At 35.8% G+C, this 25,811-nt stretch overlaps 1 protein-coding gene across 1 annotated transcript; it reads left to right on the forward strand.

Annotated features, from left to right (window-relative positions):
• The first annotated feature begins 21,501 nt into the window (after positions 1–21,501).
• On the forward strand, positions 21,502–24,125 carry LOC127132637 (probable galacturonosyltransferase-like 7). Its single transcript, XM_051061598.1, has 2 exons — positions 21,502–23,157; positions 23,570–24,125. Exon 1 carries the CDS (start codon positions 22,052–22,054, stop codon positions 23,138–23,140), a length of 1,089 nt encoding a protein of 362 aa, XP_050917555.1. The 5' UTR covers positions 21,502–22,051; the 3' UTR covers positions 23,141–23,157; positions 23,570–24,125.
• The last annotated feature ends 1,686 nt before the right edge of the window (positions 24,126–25,811 follow it).

Below are 25,811 nucleotides of genomic sequence, written 5' to 3' on the forward strand. Positions count from 1 at the left end.
AAATAGTTGTGACTTCTACATAAGTCCAATTACGATTGCTTAATATAGCGCTAAATTTGTGACACAAAAAGGCATAACATTCTAGTAAGTGAGATTGTTAGTCTCCCCTCTTTCATGGTATTGTGTGGAAACTTGGCCTTTTTTCCTTCCTTTGGAAGATGTCTTAGCTCAAGGATCCATGTTTGTGATAAGTGGGTTGAGTGTTCTCCAAAGAATGACTTAAACAAAACAAAAGCAACACTAACTTCTAATCAACTAATAACTAACATTTAATTTCAAGCCATTTACTTCTATGCACTTTAATTTTGAGCTTTTAATTCATTTGTCATTATTCATACTATTCAATTTGTTTATTTAATGTCATTTTCACTTTGCCCACTTGGGCCATAATTTGTGATATATTATGTTTGTATATACTTGTTTGCTTGTGTGGTCTTTTGACCTTAATGTACATAATAAGAACAAAAACCCTAAAACATATCTTGTGTGGACTGTTGGTTTGACCTGAGACTATTAGACTTAGAATTTAGGCAACACTCCCTATGTAAAGGACTTGGCCAATGCCAACTTTCATGAAACCAAGTTCTTGTGAAGTGAACATTTATTTGATACAACATTGAAGATTCATTTGAGTTCATCCGCAACATGATCATATTGAAGCTGTTATTTTGAACCTGTGTCTAATGCCATCTTTGAAGTCATCTGATACATGGGAATTTGGAAGAAGATCATGGAGTTGCTAAGCTTTGATGTGGCTATCTTTATTTGATGTCTTGCTCTTCATCTTGATATTTGTGTATTGATATTGCTTGATTCTAAAGTCCAAGGGAAATTTGGGTTTCTATATGACATTCTTGTCTATTGGATTGCGGCCCATTGGTCAGGTCTTTTCAACTCTTAACTTTTAAATTTGTGCTTAGGATTAGTCTCTTCACCTCCTCTCCACTTCTTTAATTTCAAATCTGTCCCTCCTTTCAAAATCTTATTTGCTTGTATTTGTTTTCTGAACTTAGACCATATTGCAAATTAGAAACTTTGGCCTTATGCCAGTGCATTTTAAACTCCTTTTCTTAATCAAACTTGTAAATAAAATTTACTATACTTGACTTAAAATTTCAAAAGCCAAAAAGAACCAACACTCATTCAAAACATTTTAGGCCTTTGTGCCTTTGTTAAACTTAAAATTTTGTTAAAAGCAACGCACTCATTTTGAAATTGATACCACAAACTACGAGGTTTTGATCCCTCATTTATGTTGGTACGGAGGCATAAGTCCGAAGGTCTTGTCATAAACAAAAATATAATTAATGGATTATTTTCTCATCCCTCCACTCTATTTTTATTGCAAATATCATTTTGTACAAAAACACATATGCACACAAGAAAGGGCTCCCTAGGAGTACCTAGGACACTTTGGGTGCTAACACCTTCCCTCTGTGTAACCAACCCCCTTACATGTAATCTCTGGCATTTTATTAGTTTTGATTTGAAAACTTCTTTTCTTTTGGGTTTTGTTCGTACTTTTCCCTTTTCCCTTGGAAACAATAAAAGCGCGATGGCGACTCTGGTTTTATTGACATCTAGCTTATCCATAGCTTAATGGTCATGAATTTACCGCTACACTATATTAGAGAATGGTCAAGAGGTTCCATTGCCTACGACCAGTCATGTGGTGAGCATTGCTGATGTGACGAAGGTGACCCGTAGCGGTCGTGTTTTTGGGCCTGTGTTCCCGAGGAATGTAGAAGATGTATCTGTCGGTAAGAAGGTGGATGTGCCTGTAGTAGATCTGGTTAATGCTCCAAGATATCAGTCTGATGAATCCAGCAGTTTGAAGCCTAATGATGATGATGAGGTACTCCGGTTAATCAAGAAGAACGAATTTAATATGGTGGAGCAGCTTCTCCAAACTCCCTCCAAAATTTCAGTGTTGTCTCTGCTAATGAACTCTGAAGCACACAGAGAAGCATTGCAAAAGGTATTGGAACAAGCATATGTGGAACACGATATTACAGTGGATCAGTTCGATCATATTGTGGCTAACATCACTTCCTGCAATAATCTAAGTTTTTGTGATGAGGAAATTCCTGAGGAAGGCAAAAATCACAACTTGGCATTGCACATATCAATGAACTGCAAGGAGGATGCTCTATCGAATGTATTGGCTGACACCGACTCTTCATTGAACGTATTTCCCAAATCAACTCTTTCCAGATTGTCATATCAATGAGCTCCAATGAGGTATAATGGCGTGATCGTTAAGGCATTTGATGGTTCTCGTAAGACTGTGATTGGAGAGGTGAACCTTCCTATGAAGATAGGTTCGAGTGATTTCCAAATTACTTTCCAAGTAATGGATATCCACCCGACCTATAGTTTCTTGTTAGGAAGGCCATGGATACATGAGGATGGATTTGTGACATCCACTTTACACCAAAAGTTAAAATTTGTAAAGAATGGTAAGCTTGTTATCGTTGGTGGAGAGAAAGCTCTTTTGGTGAGCCATCTGTCGTCTTTCTCTTACGTAGAGGCTGAGGATGAGATTGGAACTCCGTTCCAAGCTCTATCTATTGCTGAGGAAAAGAGAGTTGGAACACCTGTGTCCTATTTTAAAGACGCGTAGAAGATTGTTGAAGGCGGTAATTCTGAACAGTGGGGCCAGATGGTAGAGGTCGCCAAGAACCAGAGCAGAGCCGGTTTGGGATTTCAACAAAGTTTGTCTGTGATTAGAGCCGAAGATGTGCAACTAGGGCTGGAAATGAACCAAGCCAACTCGAAAATAGTTCGGGCTCGATTCGATAATTAATTCGTTGGACTTGGTTCATGAACCAAATGAGTCGAACTTGAGCTCAAAACTAAGTTCGTAAAATAAATGAGCTGAACTTGAGCTATGTATAGTTCGACTCGTTAGGTTCATGAGTCGACTCAGTTATATATATATATATATATATATATATATATATATATATATATATATATATATATATATATATATATATATATATATATATATATATATATATATATATATATATATATATATATATATATATATATATATATATATATATATATATATATATATATATATATATATATACACCAATGTTGTAACATAAATCTAGAAATTTCATGAATTTAAAAAGAATTGATTTAAGGTACTGCTATTTGTGATATATGAAGTACTCATATTTGTGATATATTTTAAAGGTACTGCTATTTATGATATATTTAAAATGAATTTATTTATAGAAGTAATTGATTTAGCATAGCCATGATCATGTTGTGTTGGTATTCTGATATATGAATTTAATTGGCTTAAAAATTATCCTCTTCCATCTTGCAGGTTATCCTTTCCTTACTAGTTATGACAGTAAATCAGTTGACAGTTGGTGTAATGAAGATTGAAGTTGAATAATCATTTTGTGATGGGAATGTATCAATTTCTAATAGTTTTTGTTGTACTATTTTATTATATTTGTAATAGTTTTTGAGACAAACTTAAACTCAAAAAGAATAGTTTTTGAATTAGACTTTTAAATTTATCTCTTGAAAGCTTTATTTTGTTTTAATATTTTCCCTTTAAAAAGAATAATTTAAAATGTCAAATATAATAAAAAAAATTTAACTTTAAAAAATGACTTTTTAGTCTGTGAAGTAAACAAACTGAACCTAACAAACTGAACCTAACGAGTTGAACCGAGTTGTTCAAGAACTTAAAACGAGTCGAGTTCGAGCTTAAAAAAAAGTTCGTGTCGAACTCGAGTCGAGTTTCGAACTAAACCAATTCTTATCGATTCGAGTCGAGCTGACGACGGGTTCGACTCGACTCGACTCATTTCCAGCCCTATGTGCAACCCAGTTTCCGTAGCAGATGGTTCATTCATGGTAATGAATAACACTTAGCTGCAGTGATCGAGGGTGGTGAAGATGAAGACTGCATCAATTTTGTGACGCATGGAAAGGCTTGCAACAATTGGACTGCTGTCGATGTTCCTGTTATTGTCCATCATTCTAAGTAATTACTTTTATTCTTTTTGAAAATCCTTCTTCTATGCCTAAGGGAGAAGTGAACATTGTTTGGCATTTTCAAATTTGATCATTAATAAAATGCAATTCTATTCATCCACATCTATGATGTTTTATTTTTACTTTTTGCTTTTCAGAAAATGGTAATCACAAAAAACATAAATGAGTAAATAATAATTTGTCCATCTGCATAATATTTGGTCACCAATTCACTTCTCTAAAATCAAAATATCAAATCATTATGCAGGTTGGTTCTTAAACCCATTGAATATAATGATCCTACTCCTTTTCCAAACTTTGAATTCCCTGTGTTTGAGGCCGAGGAAGAAAGTAATGAAGAAATATTTGATGAATTGTATCGTCTACTTGAGCACGAGGAAAAAGCCATTCAGCCGTTCGAAGAGCAGATTGATCTAGTCGACTTGGGTTCCGAGGATGATGTGAAGGAAGTCAAGATTGGGTCTCGATTATATCCTGGAGTCAAGAAGGGGTTGATTGATCTCCTCCAAGAGTATTCAGATGTGGTTGCTTGGTCCTATTAAGACATGCCTGTTTTGGATTCTGAGATTGTGGAGCATAGATTGTCGTTGAAGCCAGAATGCCCGCCAGTTAAGCAGAAATTGAGAAGGACTCATCCTGATATGGCAGTAAAGATCAAAGAAGAAGTGTAGAAGCAGATTGATGCTGGTTTCCTTGTTACTGTTTCGAAGAAGGATGGAAAAGTCCGTATGTGTGTTGATTATAGAGACCTGAATAAAGCTAGTCAGAAAGATGATTTCCCTTTTCCACACATTGATATGTTGGTAGACAATACAACTAAATTCAAATTCTTTTCATTTATGGATGGATTTTTCGGTTATAATCAGATTAAAATGGCACCCAAGGATATGGATAAGACCACATTCATTACACCTTGGGGAACATTATGTTATAGAGTGATGCATTTCGGTTTAAAGAATGCTGGTGCAACTTACCAGAGAGCAATGACCACTCTTTTTCATGATATGATGCATAAAGAGATCGAAGTCTGTGTTGATGATATGATTTCCTAATCCATTGATGAAGAGGAACATGTTGAGCACTTGTTGAAGCTATTCCAACATTTGAGGAAGTACAAACTCTGCTTGAATCCCAATAAGTGTACATTTGGTGTTCGTTCTGGTAAGTTGTTGGGCTTTATTGTCAGCGAGAAGGGTATTGAAGTTGATCCTGCCAAGGTCAAAGTAATACAAGAGATGTCTGCGCCCAAAATTGAGAAGCAAGTCAGAGGTTTTCTCGGTCGCTTGAATTATATCTCAAGATTCATTTAACACATGACTACCACATGTGCGCCTATATTCAAGCTTCTTCGGAAAGATCAGTCTTGTGATTGGACCGAAGATTGCCAGAAAGCTTTTGATAATATCAAAGAATATCTGCTTGAGCCTCTCATTCTGTCTCCGCCTATTGAAGGAAGACCGTTGATCATGTATTTGACTATGCTTGAAGAGAGTATGGGTTGTGTTCTTGGTCAGCAAGATGAGACTAGAAAGAAAGAATATGCTATTTACTACCTCAGTAAGAAATTCACCGATTGTGAGACTCGATATTCTATGCTTGAGAAGACTTGTTACGCATTGGCTTGGGTTGCTAAGCGTCTGCGTCAGTATATGTTGAATCATACCACTTGGTTGATATCAAAAATGGATCCAATCAAATATATTTTTGAGAAGCCTTCTTTAACTGGGAGGATTTCCCGTTGGCAGATGTTGTTATCAGAGTATGATATTTAATACCGATCTCAGAAAGCGATTAAAGGTAGTATCTTGGCTGACCATTTGGCTCACCAACCAATTGACGATTATCAGCCAGTGCAGTATGACTTCCCCGATGAAGAGATTTTGTACTTGAAAATGAAAGATTGTGATGAACCATTGCTTGGAGAAGGGTCAGAACCTGGTTCCCGTTAGGGCATGGTATTTGATGGAGCTGTTAATCAGTATGGTAATGGAATTGGGGAAGTGATTATTACTCCTCAAGGCACGCATTTTCCATTTACAGCTAGATTGACTTTCAAGTGTACAAATATTATGGCTGAGTATGAAGCTTACATTATGGGGCTTAAAGAGGCCATTAATCTCAGAATCAAATATTTGGACGTCTATGGAGATTCAGATTTGGTTGTGAATCAAATCAAAGGTGAATGTGAGATGAATCAACCCGATTTTATACCATATAGAGATTATGCGAGGAGGATTTCCACTTTCTTTACAAAGGTTGAATTTCATCATATCCCTCAAGATGAAAACCGGATGGCAGATGCTTTTGCAACGTTGGCTTCAATGATTATGGTGAAGTATTAGAATTAAGTGTTTCCTCCAAAGTCATATTTACCCGCCTGAGGCATATTTGAAAGACAAGAAGACTTTGAGGAGATTAGCCAGCAATTTTTACCTGAATGGTGATGTGTTTTACAAGAGAAATTTCGATATGGTTCTGCTCAAATGTGTGGATAGACACGAAGCAGACTTGTTGATGACTGAAGTACATGAAGGTTCCTTTGGTAGTCATTCCAATGGACATGCTATGGCTAAGAAGATGTTGCGAGCAGGTTACTATTGGCTGACAATGGAATCTGATTGTTGCAAGTTTGTAAAGAAATGCCACAAGTGTCAAATCTATGCATATAAGATTCATGTTCCTCTGACACTGTTGAACGTCATTTCCTCTCCATGGCCCTTCTCCATGTGGGGAATTGATATGATTGGCATGATTGAGCCTAAAGCTTCGAACAGACATCGTTTCGTTCTGGTGGCTATTGACTACTTCACAAAGTGGGTTGAAGCGGCATCATATGCAAATGTGACCAAGCAAGTTATTGTGAGGTTTATCAAGAATTAGATTATGTGTCGATATGGTGTGCCAAGTAAGACCATTATTGATAATGGATCAAACTTGAACAACAATATGGTGGAATCTCTTTGTAAAGACTTTAAGATTGCACATCATAATTCTTCTCCCTACATACCTAAGATAAATGGGGTTGTTGAAACTGCAAACAAGAACATCAAGAAGATCATCCAGAAGATGGTTGTGATGTACAAAGACTGGCATGAGATGCTCCCATTTGCTTTGCACGGGTATCGTACATCCATCCGCACTTCAACAGGGGCAACCCCTTTCTCACTTGTTTATGGCATGGAAGTTGTGCTCCCGGTAGAGGTTGAGATCCCATCATTGCGTGTCTTGATGAAAGCCAAGTTGACTGAGGCTGAATGGTGTCAGACTAGGTTTGATTAGCTGAATTTGATTGAAGAGAAGAGGTTGACTGCCATGTGCCATGGTCAGTTGTATCAACAAAGGATGAAGAAAGCATTTGATAAGAAGGTTAGACCTCGTGTGTTCAGAGAGGGTGACCTTGTGCTCAAGAAGATTCTGTCTTTCAAACCAAATTCTAGGGGCAAATGGACTCCTAATTATGAAGGCTCATATGTTGTTAAGAGAGCTTTTTCAGGCGGTGCTTTGATTCTTACAACTATGGATGGTGAAGAGTTCACTCGTCTTGTGAACACAGATGCAGTCAAGAAATACTTCTCCTAAAAAGAAAAGAACTGCTCGCTAAGTTGAAAACCCGAAAGGGCGACTTAGGCAAAAATGAGCGTCTCGGTGGATTGAAAACCCGAAAGGGCGATCCAGGTGAAAGTTAGATACATAAAACATAACAATTATCCCAATAATTTGAGTACCCCGCCTTGGGGAAATTTATGCAAAAATAAGGGATTATGGCAAGTAACTGCACCTTGCTGATCTTTAGTTTTGAAGACATTCTTGAGCAAGTCGGTCAATTCTATTTCATCATCCCCATGGAGACGCCAAGAGCACAAGGGATATCAAAAGTTGGTAGAAGGATTAGTGATCATTGTATTCAATATAGCCCCTTTCCATGTAAATTACCATTTTTAAACTTTTGTAAAGATCTATGGAGTCTTGTCATTTACAAACTACCATCCTATTAAATAAAGTTGAGCTTTTATCCAATTGTTTCTACTCTTATTTATTATTCAGCCAAATAGATTTAAATTTTATTATGATCATGTTTAAAATTAAATTTTAAATCAAAAACATGTTTTCTTAAATATATAAAAGCAGTTACTTTAAGAAATCGATATCATTTAAAGGAATATCAACAACAATTTGAAAAACGGTGAGCCCTAAATGTGGAGCATTGTTGGTTCTCCCCCAGCAGTGGGCGTGATCCCTATTTCATCCCCCGCAGCTTTTCAGCAACCGAGTTTTGTTGGTTTCCCCGGCCGAGTTTGCTGGCCTCCATTGAGTTGTAGGCGCGTTATTCCAGCAGTTTGCATGGTTTCGGCAGAACTTTGCTTCCTCGCAAGTCGTCATCGGATTCATCCCTAGTATTTGTTAACCCTGATTCAAAGCAGTTATTATGGTTATCCCCTGTAGGGTTGTCTCCCATTTGATATGGTGTTGATCTAAAATTCCCCGCAGAGTTGATAGCAGTTTCCTCAGAAGATCCTCTCCTTGAGCTTTCCCCAGGCCGGATTGAGCCTTCGAGACGTTTGATCTCTCTCCAGAAGTTGTTTCCCTCATGTGAGGATTGGCTAGGAGTTGTATCGATGATTCAAACCCGTGACATTTGTATCCTTTGCGATCGTTTTGTCAGCATAATCATCATATATACATATACATATACATATACATATACATATACATATACATATACATATACATATACATATACATATACATATACATATACATATACACTCATATAACTTCATTATTGCATTATTACACTTTGTGATTCATTGTTTATTTTGATCCTCTACTTTGGTGGTATATTTTCCCCCCATGCAGATTTGGTTTGTCTGTCCTCTTTCAATTGTAGAGTGTCGGCCCATCAGGCAGAAATACTTTAACCTTTCTCTTTCCCCATTGAGTTATTTCCTCATGGATGATCATTATTTTAGTTGCATCCCTAGTTGATTATCTGGATGGAACCATTCCCATTGATTTATATCCTCATTGGGATGAGTCTTTGATTGACCGTTTCTTTCTAGATCTTACTTAGATAGACACCTTTGGTCCCCTAAGAGTCTATTACCCAGTAACTAGTAATATTCTTCTCAGTTTGCAAGTATTGTCACTTTTACCCAATACCCGGCAAGAGCAACCTTGTTTCCCCGACGGATTCGTTTTCACGTCTCCCAGGAAGATTAGCCTTGATATGTTCATCCTAACCGATGACGGATATTTTCTTCCCTTGCTTTGAGTTTATCCTTGATATGTTCATCTTAACCGATGAAGGATATTCTCTTTTTGATATTCTATCCAGTAAAAAGGTAGTTGTAATTCCTATTTCTTCCATAGAGAGTTAATCCTTGATATGTTCATCCTAACCGCTGACAGGTTTCCTTCTCTTTGCAGTCTTCTGCCCAGTAACCGATAGTTATAAATCCTGTTTTTCCCCCTTTTGCAGAGTCTATCCTTGATATGTTCATCCTAACCGATGACTGATATTCTCTTGGTGGTATTCTATCCAGTAACTGATAGATATAATTCCTACTTTTCCCCTCTGAGTTTATCCCTAATATGTTCATCTTAACCGATAACGAATATTCTCTTGTTGGTATTCTATCTTGTATTTGATAGATGTAATTCCTACTTTTTCAGGCAGTTTATCCATGATATGTTCATCTTAACCGGTGACAGATATCCTTCATAATTTCCCCAGGCAAGTCTATCCTTGATATGTCCATCCTAACTGATGACATATTTTCTTTCCTATGAGTCTATCCTTGATATGTTCACTTTAACCAGTGACGGATATTCTCTCTTTGGTCTTCTGCCCAGTAACCGGTAGTTGTAAATCCTATTTTTGCTTTTCCCCAGCAGGTTATTCTTGCCCAGTAACCGGTAATGAATACACCTCTTGATTGCCCTCAGCGAGTCATCCTTGATATATTTACCCTAACCGGTAACGAATCTCTTCCCTGTCAGAATTTGTTATCCCCTTGCCCAGTAACCGATAGTGGATAATATATTTCTATTACTACTGTATTGAAGATTGTTTCTTCCCCAGTTGAGCTTGTGTGCGTATTTCTTCAATGAGATCGCCTTTCCCTGCTTGGTTCGAGTATTTTAGCTATGTTCTAATCTACCCGTTTCCCTTGTAGATGTTCCTTTTATTCCCTGGATGAGTCTTTCCATTGATTTATTTTCATGGAATTCCTCAAATCCCCCAGCAGTTTTAAAAGTCGTAGCCTGGCCTACGCATAACCCCTTTTATCCCCCCAGATTCTCTGTCTCCCCAGTGAGTTTTCCCTACGGAATACATTATACTCCTGCTGACTTTCAGTCTCTCCGAATTCTTTTCCTTTGTGGCAGTATATTCCCCACAAAGATTATTTTTAACATTCATATTATATGCATCATGAGTTCTCTTAGGGACCAAAATTTGCTTCTATATGTTGTTATTTAAGTCCATTCTACTGAGTCGATGCGAAGATTTTAACCTTCATCTCATCAGTTAGAACGTCCTTAAATAGGGGCAACTGTAAGACCCCAATTTTGACCCTAAGATCCCTCATGCTATTATCATCATATGCATTAGCATTGGGATCACATCTTGGCATACTCCTCACCCTTCATTCATTGGGTTTGCATTGGGAGAGATCACCAAGCACCATTTGATTGTATCATACTTTGTATTTTATCATTTAGTAACCAAAATACCAAAAATATGTCATTGTATAGTTTAACTCTTTTGTAGGTAGTGCACATGTTCATCTATGCTCTATCAAGCTCACATCTAGGGTTTAAGACCCTCATTACAAGGAGTTCAATCAAAAATTCGTTTACTATGGCTCTAAGTATCATATATGGATCCCCATGATCTTCACATGTTATTTTGATCAAGAAATCATCAAGAGTTTGAAGTTTGTTTGCCTTGGAAACCCTAATTCATCTGGGTATCTTGTATAACTTCTTCAACAAGCTTCTTCAACAATTGATCAAATATTTCAAGGTATACTTCATATTTCATCATCTTATGCATATATGATCCTCAATGAGCCCCAAAAGTCAAGAGAATAGCAAGCTAGCAAGTTAGTTCATGATGGTTGTCCAGAGGAATTCAACTGATCAAAACTGGGGTTCCCTAGACCCTATATCCTACAATTTGTATCATATGAAAACGATTCCAAGAGAAACGTTACTCTAAATGACATTACAAACAACTTTCATGTTGAGGTCTAGATCTAGTTTTGCTTGTAAGTCATTTTTTATGGGGAAAGATTATAGCTCATTTTGTCTAAACCCTAATTTGAAAGTCAACTTCCCAAGACCATAACTTGCTCATTTTTTATGAAATGAAAGCCATTAAAGTTTCATGATTAAATTCAAGATGTCTACTTCAACTTTTTTGTTTGGAGGAATATCAAATTCAACTTTTAAATGCATGTGATATGAGGAGACAATATAGGTCATTTTGGACCAATGCCATTGAACAAGTGATTTTTCTCAACTTCTAAAATGCATAACTCCTTCATGATAAATCCAAATGAGGTCAAATTTTTGACCAGTTTTAAGGACTTTGAGAGAGATACAACTTTGATGAAGGAACGTTTCTCATTTGAAGCCCATAGAAAAAGTTACTCAAGGTGGAAGAAGTGAACATATGGCTTGACACTTAGAATATTTTTTGATATGTTTGATTTTCCAAACTTCCACCTCAAAATTCATCATGATACAAGCTTCAAATGAAAAAAATTTCAACATGAAAGTTGTTCCTCTTGATCTAACATTTCCAAAAAGTCTAATTTCATCCCATTTGGATAAAGTATGAGTGGCTTGCGCATGGCTTAAAGTTGGATGACCATTTGACATGATTGAACTTCCATCTTCCATACACAAATGCATGGCTTGCTAACATGATTTCAGCAATGTTTGTACACGATTTTGGACCTGATTGAATGATTACATGGGCCTATCACACGCCCATGCATCCATGCAGAGGCAATTGATATTTTTGGAGTTTTGAAACAAGTGTGCAAATATCAAATGCTTTGGCTATAAATAGAACCCTTCATGATTAGAATTAAGGACACTTGCGCGCCAGCTTTGAATCCCTAACCCTAAACCCTCTCATTCAAAGGATAACCTTGAGGATTTCCATTAGAAATCGAGTTTGAATCTCCACTATTTTGAGATTCAAATCTCCAAGAGTCCTGCTTCCTTTTTATTTAATTCTACTCTATCAAGCATCCAGAGCAAGGCTAAGTTAAGTTGGAAGCAAGATCGTGGCCATCTGAACCTGCAGTGGAGGTGATATTCTCTTTTTTTTCTTTCATTTTTTTGATTCTCACTCAATTCTCCATAATTCTTCTTGATTTTTGGTTGTCTGAAGTCCTACTAATGTAGGCAACAAGATTAAGTTGCTTTAAGGTCAAATCGAAGCTACTCAGATCATGATCCTCAAATTTCAACTCCCTGTATCTTTCAATATACTTGGAGTTAGATAAAATTGAGGCCAAATTCCAACTCCTGAGCATTTTTACTTTTAATTCATGTCCTCATTTTTTATTTTGGTGATGGTTGAAGGTGGACCAGTCCGGTGAGGTCCACCGGAGAAGAAGACCGGAGTTGTAGCTCCGGCGGTGCGTTGGCATGTCTCAGACCATAGGATCCTCTCATTTTGTTTTAATCTCACGCGTTGGTTTTAATTACCATCCCTGCAGCGCATTGACTTGAGTCCATCATGGAACACGCGCTGAGACCCTCTTGATCTGCCACCTCAATTAATGAGGGAGATCAAGTGGTCCAGGTTTTTTAGCATTTTCTGATTTTCATTTTATTTGATTTATTTTCATTAATTCATATTAATTTTAATATTGATCCAAAAAATATGAGACTTTCACCAAAAAAATTTAAATAAATTTCTCTTTCATTTTCTGAATTAAAATTATTTTTTGGATCATTATTAATATTTTTCATGATTTAATTGTTTTTGTGCATATTTTTAATTGTTTAAAAATACTTTTAAGTTTCAAAAAATAATAAAAAAAATTCTCCAAGGTCCTCTGACCTTGTTTGACCTATGATAAATATCATGGCCATTTATTTGGTGTTTGGATGAGGTTTTAGGATTTTGACCAACCATAATTTAATTTAATGCATTTTTTAATTGATTTTAATTGTTCAATTGCAAATAAATTGTGTGGAGCTATTTGTATTGACTTGTTGAGTTTGAATTTTGTTGTTGGGTCTTGGTCAAGGTTGATTTGACTTTGTTGAGTTAAAATCATTGGATTTAGGGGATTGATGAAATGTACACTTCATCTCCCAAAATGAATGAATGATTTTAATTTGATAAAAGTCTTCCTTTGACCAATTTGTGTTGATTCTATTTCCCCTCCCTCTTCATCTCAACCCCATTCTTTTCTCATTCATTTCATGGACCTATGATATCTCTATATCATAAGGCTAGTTGATTGCAAAATCAACATAAGTATGGATGAGATTAGGTCCAACCCTTTTTGCATTTTCTTTTAAGTGTGGTATGTTTTAGGAGTATGGTTCATAATACCATATCTCTAACATGCATTAACACTAAAATTTCTATTGTCCAACCTCAAATAGTTGTGACTTCTACATAAGCCCAATTACGATTGCTTAACATAACGCTAAATTTTGACACAAAAGGCATAGCATTCTAGTAAGTGAGATTGTAAGTCTCCCCCCTTTCATGGTATTGTGTGGAAACTTGGCCTTTTTTCCTTCCTTTGGAAGATGTCTTGGTTCAAGGATCCATGCTTGTGACTAGAGGATTGAGTGTTCTCCAAAGAATGGCTTAAACAATTGAAAAGCAAAAGCAATACTAACTTCTAATCAACTAACAACTAACATTTAACTTCAAGCCATTTACTCTTATGCACTTTAAATTCAAGTCTTTATTCATTTGCCATTATTCATACCATTTAACTTGTTTATTTTAATGCCATTTTAACTTTGCTCACTTGAGCCATACTTTGTGATTTTATTGTGATTGTATATACTTGTTTGTGTTTGTGGTCCTTTGACCTTAATGTACATAATAACAACAAAAACCCTAAAACACATTTGTGTGGACTGTTAGATTTAATCTGAGACATTGGAATTAGAATTAGGCAACACTCCCTATGAAAAAAGGACTTGGCCAATGCCAACTTTCATGAAACCAAGTACTTGTGAAGTGAACTTTCATCTGATGCAAATATTGAAGATCCATTTGAGTTCATCTACAATATGATTTTAATGAAGTTGTTACTTTGAACCTGTGTCTAATGCCTATTTCTGAATTCATCTGATATATATGGGAGATTATGAAGAAGATCATGGAGTTGCTAGCTTGGATGTGGCTATCTTTATTTGATGCATTATTCTTCATCTTGCTATTTGTGTATTGATATTGCTTGATTCTAAAGTCCAAGGGAAATTTGGGTTTCTATATGACATTCTTGTCTATTGGATTGCATCCCATTGGTTAGATCTTTTCAACTCTTAAATTTTAAATTTTTGCTTATGATTAGTCTCTTCATATCCTCCCCACTTCTTAATTTTCAAATCTCTCTCTCCTTTTAAAAAAATATTCTTTGTTTGTGATTTCTAAACTTAGACTTTATTGAAAATTAGAAACTTTGGCCTTATGCAGTTGCATTTTCAAACTCTTTTCTTAAATCGAACTTGTAAATGAATCTAATCATATTGACTTAAAATTTCAAAAGCCAAAAAGAACTAACACGCATTCAAACCTTTTAGGCCCTTTATGCCTCTTTCAAACTTAAAAGTTTGTTAAAAACAACTCATTCACTTTGAAATTGATACCACGAACTACGAGGTTTTGATCCCTCATTTTATGTTGGTACGTAGACACAAGTCCGAAGGTCTTGTCAAACACAAAAAATATAATTAATGAATTCTTCTCTCATCCCCCCATTCTATTTATTGCAAACATCATTTTATACAAAACACATATGCACACAAGGATCCCTATGAGTACCTAGGACACTTTGGATGCTAACACCTTCTCTCTGTGTAACCAACCCACTTACCTATAATCTCTGGCATTTTATTAGTTTTGATTTGAAAACTTCTCATCTTTGGGTTTTGTTCGTACTTTTCCCTTTTCCCTTGGAAACAATAAAAGTGAGGTGGTGACTCTAATTTTATTGACGTTAAGTTTATCCATAGCTTAATAGTCATGAATTTACTGCTACACAGGGCTTATAGTCATCCTTTAGCATTATCGTATGCATATAAATAGAGGGGCTAATACCTTTCAGATCATCTATAGTGTACCTCATGGCTTTTGGGTACTTCCTAAGGATGACAAGGAGTTTTTTAGTCTCGGCTTCCCCCAAAATCGCATTCATTATCACGGGACGGTTTCTCCCATTGTCTAAAAATCTATACCAGAGGGTTTCTGGGAGTTTTTTAAGCTCTATTTGGGATTTTTGTTGCTCAGGCTCGTCGCCTTGTGTTACAAGTGTTTTGAAGCTCTATTGAGAGGAAATGATACTTTTCTCCAATATCTCCTCACAAGCTTTCACTTTGATGTTTTCTTTATTGATTTTGGAACTATCAAGCAAACACACTTCCAACTTATTAGTCAAGAGAGGTTTCAATGCACTCTCTCGAACATAAGCATCGACGATATCGACTAAGTATCAAGAATCCCTCAAAGAAGGGTTTTTCATGAGTTTTTCTAGAATGAACTCAACCTTTTCATCTCCTACCTCAAAAGTCAACTTTCCTCTTTTGACATCTATGATGGTCCCCCGGTGTAGCTAAGAAAGACCTACCTAAAATTATCGGGATTTTAGGATCCTCACCAATGTCCATTATAATAAAGTCAACTGGCACATGATACTCTCCAACTCTCACCGGGACATCCTCTAACACACCTATAGGATACTTAACCGATTTATCGACAAGTTACAATTATACATCAGTAGGTTTCATGTCTCCTACATCCAACATCTTACACACAGACAAAGGCATCAAACTAACATTATCTCCTAGATCACAAAACGCTCTCTCAAAGTCCATGGTACCTATATGACAAGGGATAAAGAAACTTTTCAGATCTTTGAGCTTAGTATTACCATGTTATGAATTACGACACTACTATCAAGTGTCATGGCCATAATTTCATGGCCACAGTTTCCTTATCAACCTCTTCAACGACCTTCTTTTCGAGTGGTGTTGGCACACTCTCTTCAACATTTATTTCTCTCTCGTTAGAACTACCAATTTGCTTACCATTATGGGTTGTCACGACATTGAAATGTCCCTTAGGATTTTGTTCAGGCTGCCCCATAAATGATCCTGGAAGGACGGAAGAAGCAGTTTGTTGTTCTGCTACTTAGGATATTTGAGTCTCCAACATTTTAGTATGAGTGAAACATTGTCAACCTTGGTGTTCAACTGCCTAAGTGCCTCATTAGCGAGGAGGTTTTGATTTCTAAACTCATCATTTTGACGGGTATGCGTCAATACGGAACTTTCCATCAAAAGTTCAAGGTTATATTTCTTAGGCTCGGTTGGTGTAGCTTTTTGGAAACCCGACAACTCATGGTTTGTTGGGGTTGTTGTTCCTATAAGAGAAGTTAGTGTGATCATGTCACCCCGTATTATAACTGTTGCACGCTTCCCCATAAGTGGTGGTTTTTGGTCATCTCTTCTATAGAGTTATATGCCACATCTTGAGGATTATTCATTAGGGCTCCGCCAGAAGCCACGTCTAAGGTCATCCTTATGGAGTAAAGGAGACCATTATAAAAGGTATGGATAATCATCCACTTCTCAAGCCTAAGGAAAATTCATAGTCTTAACAAATCTTTATAACGCTTCCACACGTCAAACAAGGATTCCTCATCTTCTTTCCTAAAGTTGTTTATCTCATTCCTAACTTGGACCATTTTTCTTGGCATAAAGTACCGCGCAAGAAATACCGCTTTCAATTGGGTCCATTAAGTAATAGAATTGGCGAGCAAGGATTGAAGTCAAGCCCACAAATAGTCTTTTAAAGAAAAGGGGAACAAACGAAGGAGGATGGTGTTTTGGTCAACACTATTGGCCTTAACAGTACCACAATTATCAACAAATATATAAATATGAAGATTCATATTTTTCGAAGGTAAACCGAAAAATTGGTTTTGTCGCACCATACCAATCAAAGAAGTTTTTAGTTCAAAATTATTAGCTACAATTGGCGGGTGCATAATACTACAATGTGGTTCCTCTTTAGTGGGAATTGCGTAATTCTTAAGGGTCTTAGTATCAATCGGATCAACCATAACTTGTAATATAAGAGTTCAGCGTCTCTCGAGTAAGAAACACTCGATTTCGTCTATGAGCTCAACTAAGTTTCCAAAATAACGAGTTTTTTCGCATACAAGAGCAGCGAGAACCACATCAAGCAAACACAATAAAATAAACAAAAAAGTTAGCTCTAGTCTATACGATGATCAAACAAAAATTCAATATTAAACGTAATTGGTCCCGACAACGGCGCCAAAAACATGATGCAGTCGCAAGTGCACGACCGTGCGAAGTAATAAAAGATATCGAACCACAGAGACTAATGGCTTAAGTACCGAATTTCAACCTATCAGTGTATATCTAGAGAAATCGAAAATATGGATTTTGGTAAAACAACTTAAATAAAAAAACACTTAAATTAAAACAACTTATTTATAAAATCACTTAAATCTCAATTGGGGAAAGCAGGACATGGGGTTATGGGTCTTATTCTAACACAATTGTACAATCTATGTCACTTCTATTACGAGAATTATGCATAAATAATATAATATAGATAAATATGGGCAATACCTGTTTTTGCCAACACATTGCCCTATCGACGACGAATAATCTGTCTACTTTCGCACGACTGGATTTTTCTTCGACGATTCATTACTTTTGCTCAGCTATATAGTTTTCTAAAATTCATCTAAGTGCTTTTGTTGTTTTGAACTTGGTTGTTTAAAAATTTGTGCCCTGGTATCGACACATATCCTTTCAGACTAAGGTCGATACCTGAGAACCACTTACTCTCGTAACAAAGTTGGAATGCATGAACTAAGATTATAAAATAAGTCAAAACTAGAATTCTCACAATAAATAGCGAATGATCATACAAGAGGTCTTAAGGTAATCCCCATAACCCCTAGTCCCTAATGGACTACTCACTCATGGTGAAGGCAAACATAATTAAATCGGCAATCAACATCAGGTTCATATCAAACAATTATAAAAAATGAATAATTGAAGAAGAATGAATAAAAAAACCTGATTTTTGATTAATTTATGATCCACAATTGTTCCCTTGGATACTTAACTTACAGAGAAAAAGAAAACAAATAATACATAGAAACTTTCTGGAATAAAATCTGGATCTTAAAACTCATAGCAGGCCATGAGTTTTATAAAGAAAAGTAAAATTGCACAAAATCCTTAATTTAATCACTATTCAATCAGATTTGCATCAAATCAAATATTTCCTAAGATCCACAATAAAAGAGAATCAATCCAAATAAGGAAACAAAATAAATCTTCTTCGCCCTCCTGCTACGGCCCATAGCAACTACTTCGGGTGGCCGTAGCAGGCCTTTGTCTTTTGTACTAGAGAACATGGAAATGGAAACCCTAGGGTGCTCTATTGCTACGACCTGTAGCTGCCCCCTGGTTTTACTATCGGGAAAATCATCTTTTATCGTTTTGCTTGTCTATGATCCCTCTTTGTCTTGGATGCTCATTAGACCCTGAAAATAGCAAGAGCACACAACTCAAAGCATAAAACATGGTAATTGGAAGTAAACCGATCAAGATGCGATACAATACTAAGAGAAAATGACTAGAAATAACGATGGAAAAACCACTTATCATTAACCATGGTGGAGAAAGGCTAGGTAAGCCTGAAGGGTAACAATGATGTGATTGTGATGAAGAAGGTGTGGCCCAACTTAATTTTATCATGGCCCCACGGTGGTCCTCATTGTACTGGTAAAAAAGTACATGTGTGCATGGTATCACTGCAAGGGCAGGAAATAATGATATGTCATAGTAGGTGTATAAAGATTGTAGGGTGGTTAGGGCTTTCCCGTGGCGGTGAGAAGTCCTATATGGTGATGTTACAATAGCTTTAGAGGATCCACTCACGTGAGGTGCGAGACTGTGTGTATGAACATTGTGCTTTGGGTGTTATGAGTTTGTTATCTTCCTTTCTCTTATTAGGGGAGAAATATATGGAAAATAGGAAATGAACAATCTCCTTTAGTCATGGGGGAAACTTACGGCCTCTAAGAGTTTCATAAATCCTAGGCCCAAAAAGACTCATATATATACACACGTTTTCTAGAACTTGACTAGAAATCACTATTAAAATTACTTTGGGCCATAATCAACGTGTGAAATTGCAGTTCTGCATGCATAAATAAATCCTAAATCCTCTGACGTGCCTCGAACAATAACATCATTGTAAAGTTAATGAATAATGGGCATTTGACGATTGGAAATACTTCGTTAAAGCTGAGTGTCATTAATGGAGGTGTTGTAAACGAATCTTAACTGACGTTGTCATGTCGGCCAAATCTAAAACAAATAATAATTATATGTATTGGTACATATCGGTTACAATTTGGTGTTTCTTCGAAGACATGTATTTATACGACCCACACCAAACCACTTACTTACACATAAGAAGCTCCAATGTCTAACCTCCAATAAAATTACCATACCACTTACACACAACCTTCTATCCAATAAAATTATCGATCCACAAATATTCAAATCCACAACGAATACATGACAGACACCTAACCACAAAATCAAGAGCATACCTCATACAACCACCAACAAGATGCTTATTATCAAAACACCTGACAACCATATGCCATAAACATATCATTCTACCATATTCAAAATTCCTAGACTTCTATAACAAAACACGCAACAAACATATGACTACCAAACAACACAACAATCATTTCTTCCTTTCTCCAACGAATCATTCATAACAATGTCTCCATTCAATCGACCAGATTGCTCACCAATAACCCCATCAACACAACCTAACTACACCAAAATGAACCACAAACTTAGTTACAACAACGCGTCAATGCATACACAAGACTACGTAAAATTACAAGAACTTATTAGAAAATATGATGTTGTTGTGATGTTCTAGGGACCTCATATCAAACACCTGAAGTGAATCAACAGAGACCGGTACAAGAAAGGGTGTCTACGAGGTGTAGAACTTGTGACATGTATGACCAAGTCGATCGTCGTCATTAATATTAAAAATATTATAGTATGTAATCATATTTAAATAAAATATTAATACTTTTTATTCATTTTTTTATATAATTTACTATTTTAATTAAAAAATTATAACACTTAGACGCTAGATGAATTTGAATTGACGTCTCCTTCAAATCATTATATATAGATGTCAAATGGCTAGATCTATGTAAACGCCACTTAGATTGACATATGTTATGTTATTTTTTTTGTTTTTTAAAACATGAATACTTTAGAATTAATATAAATTTTTTGTTATTTGTGATTCTTTCGAAGAATTTAATTGTTTTGATAAAAGAATTCACTATATTGAGTTTCAACCTTTCATAATAAGTGTAAAATATATTAAAAACTTCTACAATCACTTTGGTACGAGTGATATAGATAATTCATCTTCAAATACGTTTGACTAAAAATGACTATTAAAAATTAATTTTTATTTTTTAAGAAAAAAGGTATATAGAGACAAAAATAACTGCAATTCTTTTTTTAGAAAATTCACTTTTTTCACATGTTGGAATAAAAATGGAAATAGAGATTATAAAAAATGAAAACACTTTTTTTTTCATGAAGTACATATTTTATTCATGAGATTAAAAGGTAATAGAATTTTATTATTAAATTCTATTATATAATTAATCTAAAAATTAATTTGATAAAATATATGATAATGGTTGATAATATAATAGTATTTTATATCATTGATGTATATCTATTTTCTCGTTATTTATTTACTATAGTTTAGACAAGCACTCGTATATATATCTGTCCACTTTATTTAATACACATACGAATAAAAATATAAACGAGTTTTTGTGTGTTTATTTTTTATTTTTATTTAAATTATGTATAAAATTAAAAGAATGAAAAAATTAAAGAGATATACAAATCACCAATAAAAAATAAATTTAAAAAAATGATATAATTGAAACAAAAATAGACGTATTTTAGATAGTTATTTATATAAACCTTTCTATACTAAAAAAAATTGAACTCTTTCCAAATTCAGCCAATTTTTTTAGTAAAAGTAATTAATTTTGCCACCACAGTTTAGGTTAGAAATGATTTCAAACGATACTAATAATAATATGAATTAATTAATAATGAAAGTACTAATAAGTTTAGAACCGTGCAGTGCATTTCAGATACTTGATCAGTGGTGGAAAAGGCAATTGCAAAGCTGGAAAGGAAAAGCTGTCTTTCTGCACCACTCCCTGCCACTGCACACCCCTCTCTCATCTCATCTCATCTCATCACTCCTCCATCATCTTCCCCCTCCCTCTCTTATTCAATCAATTCAATCTCTCTTATTATTATTACTCTACACCATATTACAGACATTCAATTCAATGTCCTAAGTTATGATAATACTATACTACTTGTATTAGTATTAATCATAGCAACTTTAGAGGAACATTATTTTACCCAAATTGATGGATTCTTCCCCCTTCCTTCATCAATTCGCTTTCTACTCACGCTATCCTTACTCTCACTAACACTCATTCCAAACACAGATTCCATTTTTTCTTCTTCTTCCCCAATTCTATAAGGAAACCCTAGATATCACATTAAACCATTTCATTATTTCCTTATATACTCTCATAAATCATCACCGTTTCTGGACTTGGAGGGTTATCATTTTTATTTTTATTTTTATTTTTGCGGTGGTTGAAAAAAAATGCAGTGGATTATAAAATTCTCACGGTTTTTCTCCGCCGCAATGTTGGTAATCTTTCTCTCTCCTTCCCTCCAATCCTACCCTCCCGCTGAAGCAATTCGATCCTCTTACCATATCCCTCACGATTACCGATTCTCCTTTCGGAATTCACCTTCTTTCCGTAATGCGGATGAATGTGACTCGGTTTCAGATGAAATCAGTGTTTGTGACCCTAGTTTGGTTCATGTTGCAATAACCCTAGATATTGATTACCTACGCGGTTCAATCGCGGCGGTTCATTCGATTTTGCGTCACGCTTTTTGTCCGGAGAGTATTTTCTTTCACTTCCTTGTTACAGACACCAATCTGGAGGCGTTGGTTCAATCTACTTTTCCGCAGTTGAAATTCAAGGTTTATTACTTCGATCCGAGTGTTGTTAAGAATTTGATTTCGAGTTCGGTGAGGCAAGCGTTGGAGCAACCGTTGAATTACGCCAGGAATTATCTCGCGGATCTGTTGGAGACTTGTGTGAGGAGAGTGATTTATTTGGATTCAGATCTTGTTGTTGTGGATGATGTTGCGAAGCTTTGGAGTACCGATTTGGGGTTGAAAACGATTGGGGCACCGGAGTATTGTCATGCGAACTTCACCAAGTATTTCACGGCGGGGTTTTGGGCGGAGCCGGATTTTGCGGCGACGTTTGAGAGGAGGAAGGTTTGTTACTTTAACACGGGAGTGATGGTTATGGATCTGGTACGGTGGAGGAAAGAAGGGTACACGAAGAAGATAGAAAAATGGATGGAGATTCAGAAGAGTGAAAGGATCTACGAGCTTGGTTCTCTGCCACCGTTTTTGCTGGTTTTTGCAGGACACGTGGCGGGGATTGAACACCGGTGGAATCAACATGGTTTGGGTGGTGATAATGTGAAGGGTAGTTGCAGAGATTTGCATGCTGGTCCTGTTAGTTTGCTTCATTGGTCTGGGAGTGGTAAACCTTGGATTCGACTTGATTCTAGAAACCCTTGTCCTCTTGATGCTCTTTGGGCACCCTTTGATTTGTATGGATATGGACATGGACACGAACATGGACACATTCATGAATCATCATAGAAAGACAAGACACAACGGTAATTGGTTAATGTTTCTCTGCAGAAAAGGCTAGATTTTCTCAACAACTGTGTAATCTTAGATTTCATTGAATTCTCATTATTTTGGTTAATTTTTTTTTGTGGTGATGAAATGAGATTATTAACCAGATAGTTATATTTAGTCATTATTTCTCACTACTTGTTCATATAAACAAACCCTTTAGTCTGTTATTTGATTAATTTCCTGCATTGAAAAATAATTAGATGAAGAAGTTAGATGAAGATGATTCTTCTGGTTCTGGGTTGTTAATTCTTGTTGTGTACACAAGTGAGGTGTCATGTAATAATCATAATGTACTAGAATTGTGACAATTATGTGTTTGAATTGTTTAAGCTTATCCATTAATATGAAGAAAAAAACTAAGTGTTTTTAATTTGATTTCTTATTTAGAATACTGGCTGGTGGTGTCTGGCAAGGCAGTAGTAGGCACTGGCCTATCATTGATTTTAGTGTTTTATCTGTTGAATTTGTGTATGTTGGGAAGTGGCATTTTGCGAAAGGGAACAAAGAAAGATACTCTCAATTTTATTTATTGTTTCTATGGTGGAAGTGGAAGACACGTATGTTGTTGATGCATAGCTGTCCACGTCTGAAATAAGTTAAGGTGAAAAGGAATTCTAAGCAATTGGGCAAGAGACATGATTCACATGAAGTATCTAATTTAGTCGGCAAAGGCATGAAAACAAACGATCCAACGAGGGAAGCTAAGTTAAGGGATGTGGATTTTGTTGGCAGGGAAGCTAAGTTTGCGGGCACTCTGAGGGAAGAGTGGTTTGGTTTGGTTTGGTGACAGTGGCGAACCGAACGTAACGGAACGTTTTGTGCACTTTGTATTTTTGTATTGTATTGTAGTATTATTCTATTCAATTTTTTATTTGTCTGTCTGTCACTGTCACTTTGTCCTTTACACCGCTTGCATAATAGCTGGCATGGTAATGCTTTCTTCTGTTTTCTCTTCCACCGTCAGATTTATTATGCTGCTGCATTTTTGGCCTCACAATAAATATTATATCAAACCTGCATGTACTTTTCTTTGGTCTTGACACTATTGATTATTTAATTTTATAAAATAAACGGAAATGTTTCTGGGACAGGGATTCTCAAATCAAAATTCATATATATCTTTTCGGTTCTAAATTATAAGTTGTTTTGGTTATCTTAGAAATAAAAACATATTCTTATTTTATATAGAAAAGGGGAATTATTTATTATTTTATAAAACTATTTTTTTTAATAACGTTAGAAATGAAATTAAAAGAAGAGAGGAGAATAAAAAATATATAATATAATAGAAAAATTCTTAATGTTTAAGGGCATAGTTAGATTTTTTTTTAAATAATCATATTTTTCAATTTAATTTTTGAAATAATCATTTTTTTTATAAAAATTATCGGAATAACCACATTTTCAAACAGATGCGCCAGATCAACTGACGCATCCATTTAACATGAAGAGGAGACGTCACTGGTGTTGGTGCATGCTTTCAAAGCATTACATGGAGGCGGCAGCAACCATGACACATATGCATGTGGTTTATGCATTGATGTATGTGTAAAATTAATTAAATAAAATATTGAAAAAAAATTAATTCGAAGGAAAGTCAAATCTGATGGATTGATAATCTTCATCAAGTAAGTCAAACTTGATGGATTGATAATCATAAATCGGCTGGTGAGCCAAATGACCTGCAAGAATACACATTCGCATTCCATCATTTCATTCACATACCCCACACACAACTCAGAGTCATAATCATTTTGAAGAATCCAAGATTCTCTCACTCTCAATTTTCATCTTTATCATTCAACCTCAACTGAACCTTCGAATTCGACATCAATCCTTTTTCAGCAAAAAAAAAAAGAAGAACAAGGAGATGAAGAGGATTTCGAGAATCAAGATCAAGAGAGAGGAATTGGAATCATTGCCTGGAAGCAGATGCTTCACAGTCATCGTCTTCGTCATCTCTAAAGCATACACCTTAAGATTTTGTTTTAAATTTTTTAATGGTTTATTTAACAATTAATTAAATAAAATATTGATTTTTTTATGTTATAATAAAAATTACATGGAATTGACCAAAAATTCAATGACCGGCCCGATCGAAACACCCCCCTGTTCCACATCCAGGTGCGTTAGTCTGTCTTCGAGGTCTCCCACAATTTTCTTGAGGTGTTTGGGGTCTTTGAGTGCTGACATGATCCAATGGTGGCTGGTGTGAAAATCCAATGGAAGGTCCAGCGGTATTTGATAGATGTGTCATCATTTGTTCCCAATAGCCGAGGGGCTCTGGCCAACTGCGCTTTCGTAATGTAGTTTGGTGTCCATGTTGTCGTAGTTGGTTCGATGTGGTTGGGTGAATTGTGGATGATATAATTGCCCGAATTGGGACATTGAATCGTTTTGGAAATGAAGCAATGGTTCATGGGGTGTACTATAGTTAAACAATGGTTGGGTGTTATGGTGATGAGATGTTTGGGTGGTCATTGGTGGGGGGCTATGATGAAGTGAATCGTATGAATCATCTGGGCTATAGACTGTTGTAGTGGCTGCGTATGGTTGTTGGTGGGTAAGGTTTGATTCTTGGTTTTAAGGTTGGGTGTGTGACATGAATGGATTGCGAGGTTGAGTGTTT

The sequence above is a fragment of the Lathyrus oleraceus genome, chromosome 3, assembly GCF_024323335.1.
Source record: "Lathyrus oleraceus cultivar Zhongwan6 chromosome 3, CAAS_Psat_ZW6_1.0, whole genome shotgun sequence".
Classification (NCBI taxonomy): domain Eukaryota; kingdom Viridiplantae; phylum Streptophyta; class Magnoliopsida; order Fabales; family Fabaceae; genus Lathyrus; species Lathyrus oleraceus.

What these genes read in the sequence shown, in the direction of transcription:
- LOC127132637 (XM_051061598.1), top strand. Translation starts at nt 22,052, where the DNA reads ATGCAGTGGATTATAAAATTCTCACGGTTTTTCTCCGCCGCAATGTTG.